We start from the raw sequence: 25,501 nt of genomic DNA on the forward strand, positions 1-25,501 counted from the left end.
AGTCAGGACTAAGAACTGTTAGTTCTGTCATGTGCTTTTTAGTCAGTGCTACTGGACAATTTGCTTCTGAATGACAGAGGAATGCTTGGAAACTTACAAAAGCATTATAAAAGCTGTATAAAAGTGAGTCGCTAATTTCAGTATGAACCCCATTTCTCCAATTTTAATTTTGCATGAAGTTACAAGCCTCTGGAGCAAGACCAGAAGCAGGCTTGATATTCTGAAGAGGGAGTTATCTTTTTATCCTATGAAATCCAGTAGGGCTAATGCTACATCATTATAGTGTGATGCCTGTTGGCACTACTATAGCTAATTTCAGTTATACACCACTGTTCTTGGGTTTGCTAACTAAACCATCAGCATCCTATGCTGTCTGAAACTTGGCATGTAGCAGGTTTTTGGCATGGTAGTAGAGATAAGATTTTCAAAAGTGCTGAAGTGAGTTAGAAGCACAAGTAATCTGGGCATTTTTGAAGATCTCATCCATAGTTTTGTCCAAGTTTTTTTTATTTTACTGTAATTTTTTTAAGTTGCAAGACCTGACATAGGGAAATGCTGTGCCTTGACGTCTAATTTTTAAAAAAAGAAAAAAAAAGTCTTCATGTGAATTTAATGTTGGTGAAAGACTGGCAAATCTGGAGATGGAAGAGATGATCAAATTATATTGTTTTAAAAAGCAGGTGCTATGTTTAACTAATAGTGCTCATAGAAATTTTTCGTATACAAATTTTTGTTGTTTAAAAAATGGCCTTTTTTTATAATAACTAACCTTTTTGCAAAACACTGTTGCCATTACAGATTTTATTTATTTTTTGTTGAGAGGCGGTGGAATGTCACAATATTTTCACTTTTTAAATTTTTTACCAAAAGGCCTAATTGTAGCATGTTGGGGATCTGAATTTAGGTGCTACGTTCCCTGATTTGGCATTCTGAGCACTGTGGAGAGGGTGTAGGAATGTTGCCATTGGCCATATGTCAATATAAGAGCTGAATGTAAAACTTACATCAAAAAGGAATTTTGACAAAAACGTTTCATGAAACTTTTGTGAAAAAATGTTTTCTGTCCAGCTCTAATCATAATGCATTTACGTGAGAACATTCCTCTAAACGTGTAGCTTAGATGCTTCAGTGTATGCCACATTTTTCTCTTGACATCTGGGGATTTTCACATGTACTTTGGTACTGAGAAGAACTGTAAGGGTGAAACCCTCTCCCATATGCACAGTGAGAGAAAAGTTGCATACCCCCCTAAGCCAAGCATATGGCTTTCTAGGGTTTTAGGTGGCAGTGAAGTAGGTGTATAGCTTACAAATGTGTGTTGAGAATTTTAGGTGATGCCTGTGTTCTCATCTCTGAGATATTCTGGTCACACAAAGATTGATTAGTGATGTATCTAGTAATGTTTTCTTTTTTCCTGAAGATAAACATACATATTAAAAATGCCCCTCAAAGGGCTGGTCAGAATGCTTTTTGACAGAAAATAGGATTTTCAACTTAGCAGATTTTTCGCAAAAAGTGTCTTTTCCTCTGTGGACAATTTCTATTTTTATTGAAAAAACGGAACACTTGGAAACCAAAATATTTTGGCTGAAAACTGTGAAATATTTTGATTTGGAAATACTGCTGCAATGCCTCATAGGAGTTGAAGTTCAGTGGCTACATATCTCCGTTCTCCTCTGTGGGCTGGATTCCCAGGCCAGATGGCATTTTCCATGATTCATCATGGTGAGGGACTGCCACGATGCATTGCTTTCCCCTGCCAAGGTGTGTGTGGGGGGGAGAGACCATAATGCATCATGTGAGATGTAGTCAAACCACAGATCCTTGCGATAGAGAAGTGTGGGATCATGAGGAACCAGACCTACAACTCCCATGAGGCATCACAGCAACTCTTCCAAATTGAATATTTTGATTTTTCACACACACTTTGGTATTTGAATTGCCACTGAAAAAAATCAAAATTTTTCCATTAAAAGAAATCCATTTTTCAACTAGCTCTAGTTCCTCAGACAGACAATTTTTGGTCTGTAATCTAATCTTAATAAATTAGAAACACGATAACTAATTGTACTGAAGATAATAATTAGATGCCAATGTCTTGTGTTGAGCTGACCCTTAACTTAATCATGTTCCATTACATGATCAGTTGTAGTTTGAGTATCTAGTGTGAAGAATAACAGAAGAATACTTTCTACTGACAATTATTTTTGTTTTGTAAATAAATCTTTAATCAAAGAGGACAGTGTAGGTTAGGATTTGAAAATGATATCCTGAATGTTAGTGTTTATTTCCACTTTGGACTTAAGCCTGTAGGTAGAGCTCCAAATTCTAGACACCCAATGGTAAAGACATAATTTGCTATGTTTCTTTCTCCAGACTGCTGAGAAAACAGGTTAGCACTCTGATTAATTAATTTTCTCTCTCTCTCAAGGGTCAAAGTCACAAAACTGCATATGGAACACCATTATTGGTGGGTTTACTGATAATCTCAAAGAAAGGCAGAAGCCAACCATCATTCATGATCCTAGGACTCCGGAGGAAATCTTAGCAGATGAGCTACCGCCTGTGGACAGTCCAGAAGCATTAGTGAAAACATCTTTCAGGTTTGATGGACATGAACACATTTTGCTTTTCCTTAATTAGCTTTCTTTAAAGTTAGGCAACTGTACTGTGGGTTTGATTAAAGAAGTCAATATAATGGAGCCTTCTGCTGTGGTGTGTCTCTGTACTGAGTAGGATTGAAGAAACAGGGTTATAAGTAATGCTGTTCGGATTGCTGACTTTCATTTCTCAGACCTCATTACAAGATTATAGGCTAGACAGATATAATGCAGTAGAGAGTCGGCATTCTGTTGAGAGTTTTACATGAAATCACCTTTGAAGGTTGGTATTGTTTCATGTGAATCTATTGTAACAATAAAGATAAAATCCTGTACTGATATAGGGGCAAACTGAGTCATTTGTCTGGTGATCTGAAGTCTTGAGAACTATATGGTGTTAATATATTTTTGTCAAGGAGGATGATTCCTGGACAGGGGATTGTGTGCAGGTGACTTATGCTGTCATAAATGTGAGATACGCACATTATTGTACTTCCTTCCAACTTGCTTATTCATGTGAGTGTTCATTTGGGAAGCGTTTCTTTGAAGCATCTTTTGTTGACTATAGTTTTCCCAAACAAATGAATTAAAATAGAAAAGCTGTACCTGTCAGGGTAGATATTTGATAGAAATTTCAAAACCTGAGTGCCAAGTGCACAGCAATACCTAGCAGTGTTTGTTTTTTCTTCTGGAGGCTTTGTTTTTAAACTATTCTCTCTTATTACTATTACATATTGCTCCACACCTAAAGCATTTCCTGTTTTTACAAATGTCTCTGTGTCAAAGCCTGTGGTTTTAATTATACTCTAGGGTACAAACTGATATCAATCTTCGTATAGTTACACTATTTTTAGTGTGCCTGTTAAAGCCCTTTGCCCAGGTACTGATCTCAGACACCTTGTGAGCATTGCCTGGTATCTCAAAAACTCTCTTGCTGTGCTTTCATTTCAGTTTTTCTGTGACTGAATTTTGTAGTGAGGCAGTGAGCAGTGCTGCGTGTTTCAGAATCTGGAGCTGCCTTTTATGATGAAGTTGTGATTAAAAAAAAAATTAAACAAAGTTTAGCCTACTTTTGTCTTTCTCTGATATTTAAAAATCAATTGTCAAATCAAGACCCCCAATACAAATCTTTCTCTCACTCAAAATCTTTTCTTAAGAAATCATGGTCACCAAAGCTGGCACCTGGAGCCGGCCCTGTGAAGGGAGCTCTTATGACGTTACTGAGTGTGTCCAGTGTGTCTGGTAGCTGATGGGTACCTGGCAAATATGAAACTCTCTATTCCTCTTGTCTTGTTGCCCACCACACACCAAGTGGAGACCCCTAGGGGAGAAGGCTTCATCCCACCTCTCTTGCCATTTGGGGGAGTAAATGTGCTACAACAGTTGTTCAGTCTAGCTGCACTTGACTAGAAGGTTGATGACGGTAACACAGGTATTTATGGAAGAGGATGTCAGGTTATTATAATATTATTATTATACTATTAACATTCCAATGCCCATTGGAGTCAAAGACAAGATTCCCATTGACTTTGATGAGAGCAGGAGCTGGCCTTTTATTATAAGGTCACTATTATAAACAATAAAATACATGAACTCTCTCACTATTTCTGACTCACCAATGTCAGTGAACTGAGAGCAATACGTGGCCATACCATCCATTTCTAGTGTAGTTAAAAGGAAGTGTCTCTCATGTGTCAGATGAGTCATATTTCCTTATGATTGCTGCTATCTTTCATGTAAATATATGATATTTACATAATATTCCAAGTACACCTCTGACATTTGATCTTGTGTTGTCTCCTGTGCAGTGCTCATTGTTATGTAGCATGGAAAATTAGCAAGTGCTGTAGCTTGATTTTGCTTCACAACTGGCTATGAATATGAAAGTACATGGCTATTTTGGATCTTAATTTTTATATAGTTTTGTACAGTTTGGGTCCAATGATCACCTTCTCCTTGAGTGTGTGTGTGTATAACAGTGTATGAAATGTATTGGACAGTGGTTGCAGCTTGATGCACAGGAACATTGGACAATGGTTATAAGGCTTTTTTCAGGGGCATAACAAGGCCTCAGAGGGCCCTGGTGCAACAATAGGTTAGGGGTCCTTCCCCCAGGGCTGGAGACCTGCTTCCCATCCATCCCTGCAACCCTTCCCCTGGAGCCGCTCAGCTCAACCACAAAGGGACCTGTGTCCTCTGCACCCCCTCCCATCCCAGCCTGTACTCTCTGGAGGAGTTCCTCCCTGTTGAAGCACAGCTGCAGTGAGAGTCCAGGGTCATGGCAGCTCGGGTAGGGCCTGCAAGAGCTGCAGCCCCAAAAGCGCTGGCAGTGCCACGAAGAGCTGTCCCAAGCCACTCAGTGCCTAAGCTTTGTGGCTGCACTCGTACCCACGCCAGGGATGGAGAGCGGCTGGGGATGAGGTGGGAGCGCTTTTCACTCTTCAGAGCTCCTGGAGAGGGGACACACACACTTCCCCTGCAGCCTGGCCAGCTGGGGGCTGCTTCCTGTTCCTCAGGTCCCTGGGGAAGGGGCAGGAGCACTTTGCTGGTAGGCTGGCTGGGGGCAATAGTCTTCCTATAGGTGGGGCAGCCTCTGCTGGGCCCATAATATTGTGGGTCCTGGCACACCTGTACCACTTGCACCATAGTAGCTTTTTTCCAGTGCTGCTGAGATCTTTCTCACTCAAGTACTCGTTGCCTATGTTGGTCATTTTGGTATCTCTAGAAACAGTCATTCCTGGGAGTGACTTGTGAAGCAGTTCTGGGCTGGTGGGAATTCCAGGTCTCACATTCACATCTGGGAATTATCTGCTGTTTTCATTGTGAGCAACCCAACAGTGAAAGAATTAACTATGTTAATGGTAATCATTAGCCATTTGCAATTCTTACTACTACTTCAAGTGCAGCAGGTAGTAACTTGTGATTCACAACATATTTTAGCATACTGTTGCAGGCATAGCTTAATTAAGGGATTACCAAAGCGATCATTTTAGTGATGCAGGACAGGTACTCCACTAGAGAGTGCAAAGAAACAATAGATAACAGCTCTGAATTTTCTTATGCAATATTGCATAAAAGTTGGGGGAATATTTTATGTACAAAGAATTTGCTGCCTCAGTTTCCAAAGTACAGTCTGTAGCAAACTAAGTCACCAAATTGCACTGTTGCTTCATAATGTCACGTAGGAAAACATGGAATGCCAAGCCAACCACTTGAGGATTTTTCTTAAATTAATTTGTTTTTGATGTACTGTAGGGGGTTGCTACCTGGATGAGTAATATTTTAAATTAGCTTAGTCATTGGTTTTTTAAAACATGAAAGCCAAGCATTTTCTCTTAATGTTTTTATATCCTTTTAAAGGAGACCCAGGTCTTACTAAATGTTCATTGAACCAGAATATCCTTAAAAATCATCATGATGGGCATCTCTCTCAACTCTGGCTCATTATGAGGTGTTTTATTTGCACTGCACCTACATTTATCTCTGTTCTACACAAACCCGCTGTTTATTCCTGTTAATTATTGATGTTCACTATGATGAACCAAGAAGGAAAATTTTGTATTCCTTGAGGAAAGACTCCCAAATCATTCTGGCTTCCTTACCTCCTATTTTAATTCTCTTCTGGGTGTGCGTTACACATTTTAAAAACTATGCACGTGCTCCACGGTAAATTGAAGTTTGATGACTCAAAGTGGGAGTGATGAGAGGAGAGGATTTTACAGCAATTACTGTTCAAAGATTGCACTCTAGTTCTTAGCACATGCCCCGAAGTCCATGAGGTGGGTGTTTTTTTTTTTCTTGTTGAAAAAGTGGCTCTCTTCTTTGATGTCATTGTATACTTGTTTTTATATGGTAGATGAATTACTGATAAGGAAATCCCAGTGTTATTGTCACTATATCATACACCTCAAAAGACCTATGTTGATAAATTCAGATGGAGTGGGGGTGTCTCAGACCAAGCTCTCCCTCCCTACTGTATTGAGTAGGCTCACTTCCAAAACAGAAACAAGAGTTTTACTGCTTCTTCCTCCTCCTTGTGGGAGATGAGCAAGGTCCAAACCTTCATAAAAAAAAAAAAAAGCCTCTTCCTGTTTCAGGAGCCAGCCAAAGCCTTTCTCCCAGACTTTCTTCTCTACCCTACTGCTGATCCTCTTCCTCCTTATCACCACAGTCAGCTAGCACCTGGACCAGGGGTGGGCAAACTTTTTGGCCTGAGGGCCACATCGGGGAATAGAAATTGTATGGCGGGCCATGAATGCTCACAAAATTGGGGTTGGACTGCAGAAGGGGGTGTGGGCTCTGTGATGGGGCTGGGGATGAGGAGTTTGGGGTGTAGGAAGGTGCTCTGGGCTGGGACCGAGGGGTTTGGAGGGTGGGAGGGGGATCAGGGCTGGGGCAGGGGGTTGGGGCATGGGGAGAGGCTCAGGGGATGCAGGCTCCAAGCAGCGCTTACCTCAAGCGGCTCCCGGAAGCAGTGGCATGTACCTTCTCTGGCTCCTATGCGGAGGCACGGCCAGGCTGCTCTGCATGCTGCCCCATCCGGAGGCACCACCCCTGCAGCTCCCATTGGAGTGCATAGGAGCTGGACCCTGCAACCTGGCTGGAGTGGGCTGAGCCGCGTGGTGCGGCTCGTAGGCCAGCTTAAAACTGGATCGCAGGCTGGATCCAGTCCACGGGCTGTAGTTTGCCCACCCCTGACCTGGAGGGTAACAAGGCTCAGGCACATTTGTTCCTCAGCCAATTAACCCCTCCTGTTCTGGTTTCATGTCTCTGCAGACTTGACACTTGAAAAGGGGTTTGTGGGCCTTAGTCCTACCTCCAGCCAGGCTGCCTGGATGGGTAGGATATCCTGTCACAGGAAGAAAATTTACCAATGTATCTGGTGGTCAATTGGCAAATGTTTGTCTTGCCCAGGGCTTAATTTGTAAGGAAGGCGGTTCCAGGGCTCAAACAATTGTTTACTTTCATAACTGATGTGGCAAGCCCAGAGGTGCTGGGACTCGGCCCTGGCAAGCCCCAGTGCAAATTAAGCACTGGTACAGGCACACCAAACAGCAGGAGGGCTACTATAACATTATACTTTTAAGTCTGGGCATAGGGTCTTGTACAAATATACAACAGCATTGATCTGCCAATCCCTGCACATCACTCAGCTATTATGCTCTGATGTGGGGCTTGGGAGAACTATATGTGGACACAAACTAGATTAATACCTAGGCACCTCCCCTGAACTCAGTAATATTTCTCAAGACCCTGCATACCCATTCCCTTACTTGCATGTGTAGAGTAAAAAAGTGTGTGTGTTTGTGTCTGTGTGAGTGTGAGGGAAAAACAAAAGAAAAGCTTAAGTGTGATCCTTACCCTTAAGTGTGAAGCTAATGCGGCATTTAGCTACGCACTCTTATTAGTCATCGTCCCTGCTACCAGGCAGTAATAGCTTGGCAGCTTTGTAGCAGCACTCTCACTAATGCAGAATTGGGTTGCCTCACAATCCCTGTTAGCCACATATTTTATGTTGAGCTCATACACACAGCACTCCACGTATACCTTGTTAAGAGGGGAGCCCAGTGTGAGTCACCCCAAACATCAGATTGCAAATAAGGTGTCTGAGGTTACTATGTACAACGGTAGGATACTTTCAATGGCTTGGTGGCTTTTCCGTTTCTGGGCTCATTGTAATATACAGCTACTGAGCCAAACCACTGTGCTCACAGCAAATACAGAAAACTGATATTTTTCTCCTGTGCCAATACAGTGGTATTTTCCTTTTAAGAGGAAGTGAGTTGCAGCGTGCCCAGTGAATAGTGCCCAGGACTGGAACTCAGGCGAGCTGAGTTCTATCCTCAGCTCTGCCACTGGCTGCAGGGTGATCTTGGGCAAGTCACTTCAGCTCCATGCCTCAGTTTCCCCACCTGTTTTTTAAAAGGGGGATAATGATACTGATCTCCCTTCAAAAGTGCTTTGAGATCTATTGATGTAAACAAAAAGCTAAGTATTATTAAAAAACTTATGGAGTTATTTTACTCTATTAAATATTAAGACCTTTGTAACCTTCACTTCACTTTTGAAGCAACTAGGATGTAGGTTTTCTTACACCTTGACAGTAACTAGAGTATCATAGATCAATATTGTAGATTTTTTTTTATTGCTTAGATTTGTGTAACAGAGGAACTCAAAGGAGGCCACAGAAAATGGAAGCCTGTATAAAACCTGTCCATACTCCATATACAGTATACTATTTTAAATGCTTTTAAATATCCAGAGAGTGGTAATGGAAAGTAGACCTCGCATATATATTTTATGCTGTGACTTTTCCCCCCCTAGGAGATGTAGAGAATAACCTAAAATCTAATTTAGTAAAGAATAGATTATGAAATTCCACGAGGCTCAGACAAGAACCAGAAACCTTTCTGTGCGAACAACAAAAATAAGCCCAAAACATTAGCTGAGGGCTGTGCCTATGCTAAACTTGTGCACCATCTCAATAATATTTGGAGTGCTAAAGCACTGAGAAATAGAAGCATTTAGCCTCAACTATTTTACTCTAATAAATTCTAGGGCCTATAGCAAGGCTTATGTAAGAATCATAGAATATCAGGGTTGGAAGGGACCTCAGGAGGTCATCTAGTCCAACCCCCTGCTCAAAGCAGGACCAATCCCCTAAGTAATGCTACTTTGAGTCACCAACACAATGGACCCACATAATTTGATAGTATCTGTACTGGAGCTGGAATGTTCATGTAAACTACCAGCTGGCAATTCCTAGAAACTGTTTTATGGACTACTCATTTAGAAAGCTATCATATTCTGAGAATACAACTCCCATGGATATCTAATATAGTACAGTAAACCACTTTAGTTTGCAGTTGTTCATAGAAACTTGTATTTAGATTTCATTTCCAAACTCTGCACATTCCTGGACTTTGGGTTTTGAATGAATTTAAATGCTCACAGTAAAACTGTTTTAATGGTCATGTTTCACTCTCTTTCCATCTAAAACCCATAAATTGACAGGGTATATCTAAAACCAGGGTCCGATGCCAAACTTCTCTTTTTCTGGAAAAAAAATCATATACTTCATACTTTTAGGTTTGAAGATGGACCTGAGAAGTGGTGGAGTTTAGGTCAGAATTTGGATCCAAATCCCAACTTTTCTAAGGTTATTTGTATCTCTTATAGAATGTAGTACATATATAACCCACACTAGGGAATGTGGGTCTTTATTTCCCCTCCTAGTAGCTGGTCCACATATGAGGAAAAGAGTCTACTTTAGCTGCCACCTAGAGCAGTCAATCCCTTCATTAAAACTATAAAGGATCATGCCTTTAGGTTCTGGGTTCAAACTCTGTCAACCAACTGGGGTTGTTATATGTTTGCTACTAAAGAAAGTCAATATTTTTATTTTAAAACAAAGTTTATTTTCCTCCCTGCTATATGAGTGGATCTCTGTAAGCAGCTGCGATTTCAAAGATAAAGATAACTGAACATTTTATGTTTCTCAAGCACTTTCAAACACAAGGGTAACTTTTTTCATATAGCTGCGTCACCAATAATAGCTGCAGTCTGAGTCTAAAAGATGGGTTTTTTTTATCCTATCCAACTTCTTGTACCAATTATAATTAACTCTGCTCTAATTTCTAATATGGTTGCTAGAGTAATGTTCAAACTCAATCTGAAGATGAAAAGTTGATAAAATTGGATTTTTATTACTGTACATCCCTTTTGAGGCTACTTCATTTCCTGGATTGTTTTAAATGCTGCTAATATGATTATCCAAAATGTCAGCAATACTTTAGTACAATGATTATAGAAAATGTTAATGTAAATACAGTGGCCAGAACCTCAGCTGATTATAAATCAGCTCCAGTGAAGTCTGTTGAGTTATTGCAGTGTTGATTTACCTCAGCTAGGGCTCTGGCCCAATGTTTCTAAGTATAGCTCCTAGACTGAAATGTTTATATTCTTTCTTTAATGTTCTTATTACAAATCTAATAAACCTGCATGAGTGTCTCGCTACATCATTAACGATGTTGGTGACTGTACTATTATTTCATATGTATTGGGTCTTATGCTGCAAGCATTCTAGCTGAGGAGTGCCCATTGACTTTTATGAAAAATCTGTGCTGAGGACTTGTGGAATTGAGTCTATAATTACCCTGTGCTTCAACTATGTGTGTGTTTTTTCACTAACATAATGTTGATCCAACTATAGCTGTAGAGTAGAACCAAAAAGTGCCGTTCTTTTTATAGGCTGGGGTTGGAAAGCAATGTATTGTAATGCAGACTTTGGCTCAGATCCTCAAAGATATTTAGGCTCCTAACTTTCATTGATTTCAGAGTCACTCAAGGTTTGTATAGTTTTGTAAAGTTCCTCCATACCACACAAAGGAGGGAGTTGTGCTTTTCATCATCCTTTCTTGTTTCATGTGGTATATCCTGAGTAGCTGTGTTATCATGACATAACAGGAGAAGGCCAGTGGATTACAGAACTGCTCTCAATGTCATGCGTGGAACTCTCATGGACTTCAGCGTACTAAATGGTCCTTAGTTTCACACCCAAGTGGGTAATGGCTGTACTAGGCATTTTTTTCTAACCTTTGTTTTACTCCCTTGAATTGTTGTAAAAGCCAGTTCAAATTTGTCACACCGTGTATTTAATTCAATTTGTAGCAGTAGCAAAACAAATTGCTAGGTGTTCCTAATAGCTTAAAATGATTGCATGTGATTCTCAAGGGTTCACTTTAAGAATGGTGTGCCATTCTTAACACAACTATCATTGACAGTTATGGGAGTTGTGTAGCTAAGTCGCCACCCTGAGAGCAAACTCCTGGTCTCTGACCTGCACTGCAGTTCTTTATTGCATTGCCTCACTCAAATGCTGTATGGAACTCCCACTGAGGTCAATATGCAGTAGAGGTCTGCAATGCAGATCCAAGAATGGGATTTTTCCCGAGAGAAATTACACATCTGTGTTTCAAAACAACCAGAGAAAAGTTAAATGTGTGATTCTAGGTAAATTGCATATTTTGTGAATTGAATCTTCCATAGAGAAGTCTATTAAAATGCAAGCTTCATCTCCCAGTCATCCAAGGAAAATGGCACTGAGTTCACAGCTCATATTAGGATTGAAAAGTAGAATCTAGTGGAAATAGTGCAATTTATTGAATCTAATTTAAATGTGTCTGAACAAACTATTTCTAGGATGCAAGGGTGAGGAGGGGAATAGCTGCGAACCAGTCCATAAAAAATCGGAAAGAACTTTTTATTGGGGCATGTCCTAAGGTAGATTGTTTGTGAAACTTAAACAAAACAAACAACTTGTGTGTTGGCCTTAGCAAAATCAGTGTAGCCTTACAATCTAGCAGTAATTCTGAGATCACTTCCTGTATCTGTCAGGCACTTTTATCTGCCTTCCAGTGGGGGACAGCAGGCTTCCTGGACAGGCTAGCATTCCTGTGGGGGAAGAGCCCAAGCTATGAGCAGTAAGTCAGACCTGTTCTGTGGTGGATGAAATAAATGTATTTGTACAGCTTAAAAAAATAAAAATAAAAATCAACTTGTTACCTTAGATGACTGCTTGTTGCTTCTGCACAAACCTATTTCCTGAAGACCCACTAAGCTTCATGTCATTTCAAAAAATATATTGTTTAACAAATATTTTCTCAGAAAAAGATTATGGGCCATGTTATGCTGGCAGTTTTTAAGCAAAACTCCCCATTTATGTTGATTTCTATGGAGAATTCTGTTTTTAAAATTATGTCCCACCGCATGGAAAATGATCAAATACACCTTTCTACTGTCGAGTGGTTAAAGTGATAGACAAGATAAGCACGCTTTCTTTTTTAACCTTTGGATGACTCTTTAGAATTTGTCATTTGACCTGATGTTCAAAATGTGATGACACTGTTTCTCACAAATACAATAATTTGATTAATGTGAACTCAGCTGGTGATCTTTTCTCTGGACAGTGTAGAGTCAAATTGCATGGCGCCTCTGTGTATTTGGTGGTTACATTGGTTCCAGGAATCTGTATATATGCCTAGATATAGCCTCATATATGGGGCCAAATTTGCTTTTAGTTTTAACAGTGCAAATTCAGAGTTAGTGGAATAAACTGTTATAAATCCAGAATCACTGAGAGTAATATTTGGCCAGTTATCCTCATAAAACATAACAATTAGAGCAGTGAGAAAAATGAGAATTTTTTTCACAAAATTATATACCATTTTTCTGTTCCATTTTGAGTGATTTCATGCCCTTAGTCTTTCTTTATTCTGAGATTTTTAAGGCAGTTGATCCTAGGATCACATACAATCATCTAAAAGTACAGAAAGCCAGTTTCACTTAATTTCAGATAGGCTAACTTTCAAGTAGAATCAGTAGTTTGACAGCAGCCATCTTCTTTAAAATAGACAATGAGAGAAATGGACAATACATTTATTAGTTTTATGTAAGCACCCTGGGTGAAATCCTGGCCCTATTGAAGTTTATGGCAAAAGTCACATTGACTTAAATGGGGCCAAGATTTCTCACACAATCTCTTTTGTGATGGAAGAGAGGAAACTGTGGATAAAGATAATGGTGGTGGTATTTTGGATGAGGGGTAAGGCTTATGATGGGGTGCTAACTACACTGTGTGAAGGAAGTTCTCTGTGTTCTTGGGCCAGGTAAGACACACATCAATATGGGTGTAGCTCAAGAGCATCAGCAAAGTCGTACACTTAGCCCTGTATCTTGGTTCCCAACACATTTATGGAAACGTGCCAGTGAACATGGGAGCAGGTTCATGCCTCTAGTACAGGGGCAGCGGCAGGAAAGCTAGACAGACCACCTGATGTATCCAACCAAGGTCTCCTGCTGCATTGAATGAGTAGCCAAAGCATTACAAAATGTGATTATTTTTTTTTGCAGACCTGTGCACTGTACACAGATCCAAAATTGAAAATTAGCCATGAAAATGTAATGAAATATTTGGCAGCAGCAGGGTGTCACAGATACCTCAGTGCCACACCATACATGTAATATGTACAGTTAAAATAATAGGAAGCAAAAGGAATAATAAGACATCTCCTAACCTCTCAGGCAAAGGTAAAGTAGCTGCTGAATAGAACTGTTTGTCAACTTCATAACCTCTAGAGTGGAGACAGTGAGGTGGTTTTTTGGTTTTGTATATCTAGCCTAAAAGAAAGTGGAGCATTTTACACTCTTGAAGTCAAGCACTCAGGTTTGTTAAGGAGAGATGGCTAAAACAACAAAACCACCCTCTTCTTTTAAAATAATTGCTGCTCTATATTTCTAGAACTGCAAAGATGATCTCAAATAAAATAACCATGCCAACCCAATCAGAGAGTTAAGAGCATGCATCAAATTTGACTCTTAAAAGAAAAACTAGGTATAAAAGTAGAGCTGGTTAAAGTTAAATAAATACAGTGTGGAAAACCCTGTTAAAAATTTGTAACTTCCATTTTGCAGGGTTTGAAAGACTCCATTTTAGAATTGTTTGTTTCCCCACATTTTTTAAGTAATTTTGAATTAAAACTGATTACGAGGGTTTTGATTTTTTTTTGTGTGTGTGTGAAAAATTTTATATTGGAAGTCCGCAGATATTTGTGAAACTTTTTTTTTCTTCTTCACGGAAAGGTCTTTTTTCAGCTAAAGCTTTTTGTTCAAAATTTGACAGTCTGTGCATACAAGCATGTAATAAACCACTTAGCAGCAATAGGTATAAAATCGACCAGGAAACCAGTCTCAACATTACAAAAAAAGTATAAAGATGCACACTATAAACCAGCCTCAGAATTATAAAAAATACATAGAAAAACAGTAATGCAGAAAGTTCAAAGGTATTAGTTTTTGTGAGAGTATCAAATGTTATCCTAATGTACGGAGGCCACAATCCTCCATTCCTCTTCCGTCTCACCCCCAATACCGCTCTATATTGCAGGCTCTGCAAGAGCCCCTCCTTTCAATAACCCCAATACTTACCTTATCCTTTTGTGGGGAGAGGCCCAGTGGTCCTTTTTGGCAGACTGCAGGCCACTTTTCTCTCTCTCTCTTGTATATTTTGGTTGTCTATCTCCTTGTTCTTTCCACATGGGCCTGAGGTGTTGAAATGGCTTTCACCGACCCTTTTGATTACACAGAAACAGCTGAGTCAATTGGGAATACTGAAAACAGATCATATGGGAAAAACCAAACAATCCAGCCTGAAAGTTGAAAATGCATGAAGGATTTTCATCAATATCTAGACAAGTCAGGAGATAAATGTATTATGCCCAACTTTGACAAAATTTTTGCTGATGCAAAAAAAAAAAAAAAAATCTTGTAGGAAGCACCATATTTCCACAGAAGCTCTGAGGTAGAAAGGAATCAAATTATTTCTAGGGTATTTTTTGTTTCAGTATGAGTATCTCTCCTAGCTCCAGTAAGAATACTTATATTACACTTGTGATTATGGTACCAATGTAGCTTCTGGAGCAAGAGGCAGTGTTTATACCTGCTTACAGGGTCCCTTTGTTAATTGAGCCAGTGGAGGTGCACTGAATTTCAGTGCATTCAGAGCATTTCAGTTTACTGAATGGAAGCCTGTGATTATGGCACTGAAGGTCATGCCCAAGAGCTATTCTCTGTGTCACAAGTTGGAGGCTAACTGATGAGTGACTGTGGTTGTGGTTTGTTTGCAGCTGGAGATAATTACAAACTGTTCTGCCATTGCACTAAAGAAGCTTCAGATAAGAGTACCCAATGATAGGGGAGTGATAGCTGTGATAAACTAGCAGTGTGCACATTTTCTAATTTTAGTAATTATGTGACTACTGAATAACTGGAAGTGTAGCCAAATATTAGATAAAACCTAAGAACCACACACTGTTCATTTTTTGTCATGAGCTGCTGATAGTCACAGGGCTGGGATCTATGAACCTCATTTTTCCTTTCATTTAGCACAAGAGTAAATCCACTGAAGTTACATCCATGTAAATGAGGAGAGAATAGGCCCTAAGGCTCTGACCTTGTCTATACACAGTAGTTGCAATGTTTTAAAAAGTGCATACCTTTTATGTGGACAAACTTAAATGATGTATCCCTGGCTTCAGAAGATTTAGCTTAATTTGGTAATTTTATCTGTGCCATCTCCCCTTATACCACCTTCACATGGCGAAGGTATAATTAAGCACTTACTCCTGTAAGCAGGATCTCAGTGAGCTCTACTCTGACATCTAGTGATGAGCTGTGGGAAGAGACTTCAGGAGCAGACGGTGTTTGCGTAGACACGCCTAGTCTACCTAGGTGAGCAGCATATGGAGCTGCTTTGCCAAAATAATTAATTATGGCTGGTTTGGGTTACTCATCACTCTGGTATTTGAATGCAGGGGTAACGAAATGTTTTAACCTTATTGTACAAGTAAATGGCAGCAGAATGGTGGGGTCATCCTAAGTTGAGCGAGGGGGTCACCCTAAGTTGCCAAGCATGGGGCAGGGATGTCAAATCCCAGTGAAGATGAGTGGTGGGGGGAGGGGCAAGGTAAAATGTTTGGGTTTCACTGAACTAGCACCTGTAAGGTAAGGCTGATAGGGCCACCTTTCAAGGCTTCTGTTTTCTGTTTAAAATCCTTAAGACCAACTACTCCTTATTGCACTGACATTTGCAACCATTAGGAACAATCCAGAGAACAGGGCTTGCCTTTCCCATTAGACTGAGAGTTGTACTTCTGTAACACTATATCCTCTTGCCACCTGAGACTCGAGCTTGGTCTACACTATATACTTTGATATAACTATGTCACTCAGGGGTGTGAAAAATCCACCCCCCTGAGCAGCGTAGTTATACTGACCTTAACCAACCCCCCCCACCCATGTAGACAGCGCTATTTGAGTGGGAGAGCTTCTCCTGCCGATATAGCTACTGCATCTCGTGGATGTGGAGTTAAGCCAACGGGAGAGCTCTCTCCTGTTGGCTTAGAGCATTTTCACCAGACATACTACACCAACATTCTCTAAATCACATAGGCCTCCCCACCCCGCCCTGTCAGATCACTGGGTTCCAGTATAGTTGTCTTACTGACCAATCCACCAGGTTAAGTTGCCTCAGTGTTTGATTAGGTGAAAATTACCACTCTTTCCATTTCTTCAGGCACAGCAAATAGTCAATGTGCTTAGGTAATCCTCTCCAAATCCTATACAGAATTTGTCACAAATATTATTCAATATAGCAAGAAAAAAAAAAGCATGAGCCAACAACACAGACAGAAGTAATTAAGTCGTCATCAGATCATATTTAATGGACTGTACTTTCATACAGAATTAAATTGTCATGCTCTAATTTCAGTTCTTGGAGTCATTCTGCCATTAGGAGCCAAAAACCCCATCTGGACTAGATCACTTTCTGGGTCTGCTCTTGGGGGGGCCACCCCCGGACCCCAACCCAGGGCAGGTGGAAGGTACTGGGCTCCACACAGCAGCCAGGGTACCCTTGGCGGCTCTTACCATGGTTTGGCTCCGACTTCCAACCTGACCAGAGGGCGGGGCCTCGGGAAGAGGAGGATTGAGGGTGGGGCCACAGCGGGGGGGGCTCCTGCATGTGTGCTGCTTTAGCCTTTTGAAAAGGTGGTCACTCTAGAGCCATCTTAGTACCCATGGCTGTTCCCATGATTTAGAAAATGTTGTTGAATGTAAAATTGTTATGGGTGAGAATGAAAAGGATGAGTCTAACGATGTGTTTGGTGTGGATATCTGAGGGTTGTCCATTGTCTTGTAAATATTTGAGGCAGGCAGCTATGCTGCATTGTGAGGTGTATAGGGAAGAGACATCCATGGTGGCAAAGATGGTGTTCTGAAAGAGGCTGTTAATATTGTGGAGTTTGTAGAGGAAGTTGGTTGTGTCTGGAGGAAGCTGGCCCTTTGTGTGGTCAGAGGTTTGAGGACGGTTTTTATGAGTTCTAATATTCCTTTGGTAAGAGTTCTGTGGCTCGATACCACAGGTCTTCCTGGGTTCCCTTGGTTGTGCGCCTTGGGCAGCATGTAGAAAGTCCCTATGGTGGGCTCATAGGGGGGAAGAGTTTGTATAGTTTGTCTAGGAGTTGTTTGGGGAAGGATTTGATATCTTTAAATTCCTGGGTAAATTGTGGCATAAATTCATCTTTGAGTTCTTGATAGTAGGTGGTGTGGGCAAGTTGTTGCTGAGCCTTGTAGTTATCGTGGCTGAGGAGTACGATGGCACCCACTTTGTCTGCTAATTTGATCACTGCCTGGTGGTTAGATTTCAGGGACTGTATATCTGTCCTCTCGGTGGTGGAGAGATTGTGGTGGATGTGATTGTTAAGGATTTCATGGTTAGTTTTTTCTTGAAGCAATTCATGTAATGATCAAGAGTGTGATTTTTGTCTACTCTGGGATGGTGTCCAGTCAAATGTTTCTTTTTTTTTTCTTATGGTTGTTGGTGGGGACCTGGTAATTTTGAGTAGTTTTGTCATTGTTGTGAAATAATTCTTTGAGGTGGAGTCGGCGAAAGAATTCTTTTAGTTCTCCACATATTAGTCTGGTATCAGATTCTGTGTTTGGGCAGAAGTTCAGTCCCTTAGAGCAGTGGTTCTTAACTAGGGGTACTCAGAGATCTTTTGGGGGTACATTAACTCACCTAGATATTTGCCTATTTTTACAACAAGCTACATAAACAGCACTAGCCAAGTCAGTACAAACTAAAATTTCATGCAGACAATGACTTGTTTATACTACTACTCTATATAGTATACACTGAAATGTAAGTACAATATTTTATATTCCAATTGATTTATTTAATTAAATGGTAAAAATGAGAATGTAAGCCATTTTTCAGTAATAGTGTGCTGTGACACTAGTATTTTTTTATGTCTGATTTTTGTAAGCAAGTAGTTTTAAAATGAGGTGAAACTTGGGAGTATGCAAGACAAATCAGACTCCTGAAAGGGGTACAGTAGTCTAGAAAGGTTGAGAGCCACTGCCTTAGAGAGCGTAGATAATTCCGCTCCAGTTAGGGGTGGTCTTGATAAATTGATGATTTCAGATGTTGTGTAGTGTCCATGTAGAGGGTACTGGTACCTTGGTTTCTCCTGGAGATAGTGTTCTATGAGTTGTGGAGTAGTTGTAGTTGGTTCCATTTTTGTGTTGGATGGTTGTCATCAAGTTTTTTGACAGCTGTTTTGGATTTCTTGCATGATTTCTAGATAACTTCCTTGATTTTTTTTTTCTTCCAGTATGTGTCAGCGTGCGATGATTTCTTGTTTGAGGTGGTCCCTTCTGGAGTATATGAGGTGTAGTAAGAGGTTCCTCAGTTTTTCTGAAGACTGTCTAAAGAGCTGTTCAGCATATTTGTAATTGTATGTAGGGTTCAGAGAGTTATAGATGGTGAGACCTCTGCGGGTGGAGATTTATTTCTTGCATGTGCTTAGGAAGTAGATGTTGCTGTGAAGTTTTGCTTCCTTTTTCTTCATGTTGTTGAGTTTCCATTTTAGGCAGAAAAATTTGATATCTTCCATTGCTTGTATATGTGGTGGTGTAGCCATGTTGGTCCCAGGATATTAGAGACACCAGGAGGGTGAAGTAATATCTTTTACAGAACCAACTTCTGTTGGGGTGAGAGAGAAGTTTACACAGAGCTCATGTTCAGGTCTGAGAAACTTACTCAGTGTGTCACAGTTAAATACAAAATGGAAAAGATTGAGCATAAATAGGTAACACATATTTCAAGGGACCACACAAGGTGAAGTAGTCTGACACATTCGGCTTCAACCTCACCCTTCTACTCTTCATGTATCAGAATCTTGGCTCTGCTCGGGAGAGGCAAGTGCAGGCATTCTTCTTTATAAAGAATAGTGTTTGTAATATATCTATAGCTATAAAATTGCCCTCCGCTAACAGTATGAGTTTGCTGCTGAGCTGATCCTCTGTTCTAGTATCTGAAATCAGATAGTTGGAAAAAGTCAACTATCAAACTTCTATGGAAAATATTCAACCAGCTCTGGTTTGGAGGTTCATTCAAAGCTAAAACTCAAAACCACCTGAATCTGTTTACCCTCACATTTGTCCAACGCCTCATCTGTGAACCAAAAATCATAGCTATTTGCAAAACTCTAGTTATACCTTATAACCAAACAGAAAAAAATGGTGACCTCCTTTTCAAGAGCCATAATCTGTTGTTAAGCTGAACATTCAAAACTAAGGCTTTAAAACTTCACAGCAGTAATAGCATAAAATATGATAGAAACCAGCCTTGGACTAATTCTGCACTCCCATTCTGTGAAGAATTCCACTGACTCCAGTGGACTTGCATGGGTGAGCACAAAACCTGGCGCATCTTCATGAAGGCAGCATGGGAAATTAAGCAATGTTGCAGATTATTAAAGCAAAGAGTCCACTGGGTGAGATATGAAGACAGAGTCATACTTTGCTTTCAAGCCAATGTAAATCAGGAGTAACTCCACTGAGACCCATGGATGTGCAACTGGTATAGGGGAGATCAAATCAGGCCCTGTGATGTGGCTGTTCATTATTTTGTAAAACCAGATGTATTTGAAACTCTCTAATTCAAAGCATTTTACTTGGTTTAGACATGGGAATTAAGTATAATCTTAACTTCTATTATTTTCTGGGAGCTGCTCCTGGCTGTGTTGCTTATTTGTCATAACAGGATAAGAAAATCTCTTCCCCTTCCCCCCCAAACAGAGTACCTGATGTTTGCCAAGAGTAGGACTGAGGGGTAAAAAAAATCTTTCTTGTAACATTTTCTGTACAATTTTCAGAGGTATTCTTCAGTGTTGTAGGACTCTGTTCTGGGGCATTTTGACAGTTTATATCCTTCGATAATTTGTCTTTTATTTTGGATGCTCCCCTGTCTTCAGTGCAGCTCCCCAAACCTCATTCCTTATAAGGGGAGCATTTGTTGGAAAAACTATGAAGTAAACATCAAGGAGTTTTCTCAACACTTGGTTCCTGTCCTGTGGATTTTACAATGGGGAGGGGACAATATGGACTAGAACCAGAGAATGTGCATAATTTTCACATAATTTGCATAAAGGTAAATATACATAAATCCTGATTTTCGGAACAGATTAGATGTGCCAAGGCAGATAAAATGCTAATAAACTGTCTCCCTAATTTGTCTTGTTTTTCAACATTAATAGCCCCATTGTTTGTAAAGTATGTACGTAGCTTATGTTGTAGAGTGATAAACCTTTATAGAGCTCTCAAGATGATTTCTTGGGATTGCCACACTTCCCAGTGGATATCCAGAAGTGTTGCAAGAAAAAGAAATAGTACTGAAAAAATAGTATTGAGAAAATGTAGGCCTCCACAAAATCTAGGCTGTAATTAATGCCCGGTGATGACCCCAAAATACAAAGAGCCATGGGAAATTTAAGTGGGTCCTATGTACAGTGGAACTAGTTGTTAAACAGAGGATATACCATTAGTGTTGTCTTTTGTGTTTATGGGGATTTTGGCTCTGATTTCTCTTTTGCTTGCGCTTGTCTTGCTCAGAATTAACTACACTGAAGTAAATGAGATTATACTAGTGTGAGCGCAGAATCAGGCTCATTGTTTCTTCATGCCTCAAAATAAGCTGTGGGATTGCATGACTAGAAAGTTTCTCTTACCAGTCTCATTGTCTTTGCTTATATCTAGGGCCCTACCAAATTCACGGCCATGAAAAACAGGTTACGGACCAGGGAATCTGGTCTCCCCCGTGAAATCTGGTCTTGTGTGCTTTTACCTTGTACTATACAGATTTCACGGGGGAGACCAGCGTTTCTCAAATTGGGGGTCCTGACCAAAAAGGGAGTTACAGAGGGGTCACAAGGTTGTTTTATGGGGGTCGTGGTATTACCACCCTTACTTTTGCACTGCCTTCAGAACGGGCAGCCGGAGAGTGGCAGCTGTTAGCCGGGTGCACAGCTCTGAAGGAAGCACCCTGCCAGCAGCAGCAGAGAAGTAAGGATGGCAATAGCATACCATGCCACCCTTACTTCTGCGCTGCTGTCTGCAGAGCTGGGCTCTCAATCAGCAGCCGCCACCCTCTGGCTGCCCAGCTCTGAAAGCAGCACCGCCGCCAGCAGCAGTGCAGAAGGAGTAAGGGTAGAGGTACCGCAACCCCACCTACAGTAACCTTGTAAGCCTCCCCCCCATAACTCCTTTTTGTGTCAAGACCCCCTACAATTACAACACCGTGACATTTCTGATTTAAATAGCTGAAATCATGACATTTATTTTAAAAATCCTATGTCCGTGAAATTGACCAAAATGGGGTGTGAATTTGGTAGGGCTCTACTTATATCTGTTTCTGTAATGTGAGGCTGATACTATATACTGTGTTGTCAATTACAACCACCAGCATCAGTGAAAGTTTTAAAAAGTGAAAGCGGAAAAAATGTTGATATAATAGCTGACTTTGTCATAGTTTTAGAGTAAAGAATTGTAATTGCAAAATCAAACACTTTAGAACAGATGGAGAAAATAGACTATATGTTTTGCATTCTCTCTAGGCATGTTTGGAGGCTGTGTATATGGCTTTGATTTCCATAAGTTTGCATTCTTTGGCTCATTTCCATTTAGTTGTGAAATCCCACTGAGGATGCACAAGTATAAATGGGAGTAGATTTTGTCTGCAATCTTGTTGTAGCCCTGTTGATCCCAAGATATGAGAGAGAGAAGGTGGGTGGAGTAATACCTGGCAGTGGACTATCTTCCGTTGGTGAAAGACAAACTTTTGAGCTCCACAGCTCCTCTTCAGGACCTGATTTTACCATCTTTAAAATATAAAGAATATTGATCATCTGAGTTACAGAAGCAATAAAAATGATGTTCTTTCAACCAAGTGAAGAATCTTGCCAATAATCTGGTTTATACACCCAAGAGAAGAATCTCACCAAGAATTTGCTTTGTTTAGTGAAAGAGATTCAGAGATAAAAATAAAGCAAGTTGCAGATTAACCTGTTAGCAGATAGTGGCTTGTGTGAAGTAGACAAATCACTGTGAACTACCAAATGTGATTCACATTTCTCAATTATACATAAATATAAATTTACAGTCCCTAGAATGAATAAAAAAGGTGATCAGCCTTTCAAATCATAATCTTTGTATTAATTACAGGGTGATAACTTGAAGTGACAACACTCCTGGAAATGAAAGTAACAATGAAATTTGTTTCTTTTGCCACATGTGTTTTTTCCAGAAACAAACTAAAAATGTAAGGTAGGTTGCAGTCAGACCTGGCTGAGTGAGTAGGTGTATAATTGTTGCTCATACTGAGATATGTTTCCTCATCTATCAAAATAAATAAGCAATAATTTGTGTGACAAAGTTCCTCCTCTGCCTTGGTGGGTCCTGTGCTTTTTGGCAGATTTGCTCACCTCAGAGGTTCATGGCAGCCCTCAGTTTGGCCTCTTCTGCTAGAGGCTCAAACCTGCTGTTCACTCAGCTAACCTCATCACTGGCCAGCATCGGGGAAATGGAGAACAATCTCCACAGTCTCCGTTGTCCCACCTAGTGGGTCGGAGACAGGCCAGATCCCTTTCCAAATTAGACCTTTCCTTCTGGTGTTGCTCACAGACCAGGTCAACTCCTCCTGTGTCTGATCAGGAGTTGGGGAGGATGGGGGGAACCCGGGCCTGCCCTCTACACCAGGTACCAGCCCAGGGCCCTGTGGATAGCAGCTGTCTACATCTACTGTATCAGCTGCGTGACAGCTACAGCTACAACTCTCTGGGCTACTTCCCCATGGCCTCCCAGCCCCTTCTTTATCCTCACCGCAGGATCTTTCTCCTGAAGCCTGATCACGCTTGTACTCAGTCCTGCAGCAGCATGCCTTCTCACTCCCTGCTCCTTGCACGCCCTCCACTAGCTGATGGGAGGTCCTTTTTAAACCAGGTGTCCTGATTAGTCTGCCTGTCATAATTGATTCTAGTATGTTCTTAATTGCTCGAGTACAGCCCCTGCTCTGGTCACTCAGGGGACAGAAAACTATTCATCCAGTGGCCAGTATATTTGCCTTCTACCAGACTCCTGTACTCCACTGGTCTGGGTCTGTCGTATTTGAAATGAATATATATATTTGACATTAATAATTACAGCATGATTACCATGATAGTGAATATCGGTCAAATGATGATATATGGCAGGTTGTTTCAATAACTCAGCTAACAAAATAGTACTAGGAGAATTCATTCCCACTTACCATAATAATATGAAATAAAGAATAAATATAAGTGAAGTGTGAAATATTTTCAGAGCTAAGGTATGTTCCTTTGTATTTCCAATGTTTTAATTATTTCTGAATTCATTTTGCATGAACAATCACTTTAATTTATAATCTAGTGATCCGAGGCCTCAGTTAAACAAGATACTGAAATTTGTGCCTAACTTTAAGAATGTGACTTCCCATTGAATGTGCACTGAGCTTTGTCTACATGCAGGTTGTTTTTGTTTTCCTATTTTGGTAAAGGGTGTGAATTTTCTGTCAAAGTAGTTAAATTGGTACAACCCTAGGGTGGACAAAGTTATAATGGAATAAAGGTTTCTTATAGAAATATAGCTTATTCCCTTTCCCTATAGGTGTATACCAGTATGAACTACTTTTAGTCCTATATAATTTCATCCATGGGGGGTGTGAGAGGGGGGAAAGGATGACTTGTACTACTTTAACTATATTGCTATAGTGAAAGTGGTACAACTTTTGTGTGTAGACAAGGCCATAAGCATGTGCTAATCTACCTTGCTGAACTGAGGCTTGAATGCCTAAAATGTTTAAGTACACTTTATTTGTTGAGTTCACTGGGACTATTCATGCATGTAAAGTTAGGTGTAGGCAAAAGTGTTTTCAGGATTGAGGCCCATTTTAGCAAAATCTTGCTAGAAAAAAATAGCATTGCGTTCTTTGTTTTCTATGGCAGATAACTTACGTTTCCTATTAGACACTCAGTCTAAGAAATCATCTCTTCTTTGTTCTTCCTAAATGTCGGGGAAATTAACACATTCATATGAATATGGTGGAGAAAAAATTGGCATTAATCACGTATGGAAACGTTGATTCTGCTCCCCTTTTCTTCCTCAAACTATCTCTGACTAACTGATAACTATCTTGCCATGGGAACAGTAAGCCATTACTTAGTGTCTCTGATGTCAGGTTTCAGAGTGGTAGCCGTGTTAGTCTGTATCAGCAAAAAGAATGAGGAGTGTTTATGGCACCCCTGGTCTACACTTGTGGGGGAGGGGCGGTGTCGATCTAATTTATGCAACTTCAGCTACGTGAATAACGTAGCTGAAGTTGACGTACTTAGATCTACTTACTGTGGTGTCTTCACCGCAATGAGTCGACTGCTGCCACTCCCTTGTTGACTCTACCTGCGCCTCTCGCTGCGGTGGAGTACAGGAGTCGACGGGACAGCGCTTGGGGATCGATTTATTGTGTCTAGACTAGACGCAATAAATCGATCCCCACTGGATCGATCGCTGCCTGCAGATCCGGTGGATAGTGTAGACATACCCTTAGAGACTAACACATTTATTTGGGCATAAGCTTTTGTGGGCTAAAACCCACTTCATCAGATGCATGCAGTGGAAAATACAGTAGGAAGATATATACAGAGAACATGAAAAAAATGGGGGTTGCCATACCAACTCTAACAAGACTAATCAATTAAGGTGGGCTATTATCAGCAGGAGAAAAAAAAACTTTTGTAGTGATAATCAGGATGGCCCATTTCAAACAGTTGACAAGAAGGTGTGAGTAACAGTAGGGGAAAAACTATTTCCCCATGCTAATTCTTGTCAACTGTTTGAAATGGGCCATGCTGATTATTACTACAAAAGGTTTTTTTTCTCCTGCTGATAATAGCCCACCTTAATTGATTAGTCTTGTTAGAGTTGGTATGGCA

At 40.5% G+C, this 25,501-nt stretch overlaps 1 protein-coding gene across 2 annotated transcripts in view; it reads left to right on the forward strand.

Moving 5' to 3' along the window:
- Window positions 1-25,501, forward strand: part of PDE1C (phosphodiesterase 1C) — a 419,371-nt gene that overhangs the window by 58,009 nt on the left and 335,861 nt on the right. For both annotated transcript variants that reach the window (XM_073332967.2, XM_078851714.1), the window contains one exon: window positions 2,432-2,603. In XM_073332967.2, coding sequence (XP_073189068.1) covers window positions 2,432-2,603 — 172 coding nt within the window. The remainder of the gene's footprint in view (window positions 1-2,431; window positions 2,604-25,501) is intronic.

This window comes from Lepidochelys kempii, chromosome 2 (genome assembly GCF_965140285.1).
Source record: "Lepidochelys kempii isolate rLepKem1 chromosome 2, rLepKem1.hap1, whole genome shotgun sequence".
Taxonomy (NCBI): domain Eukaryota; kingdom Metazoa; phylum Chordata; order Testudines; family Cheloniidae; genus Lepidochelys; species Lepidochelys kempii.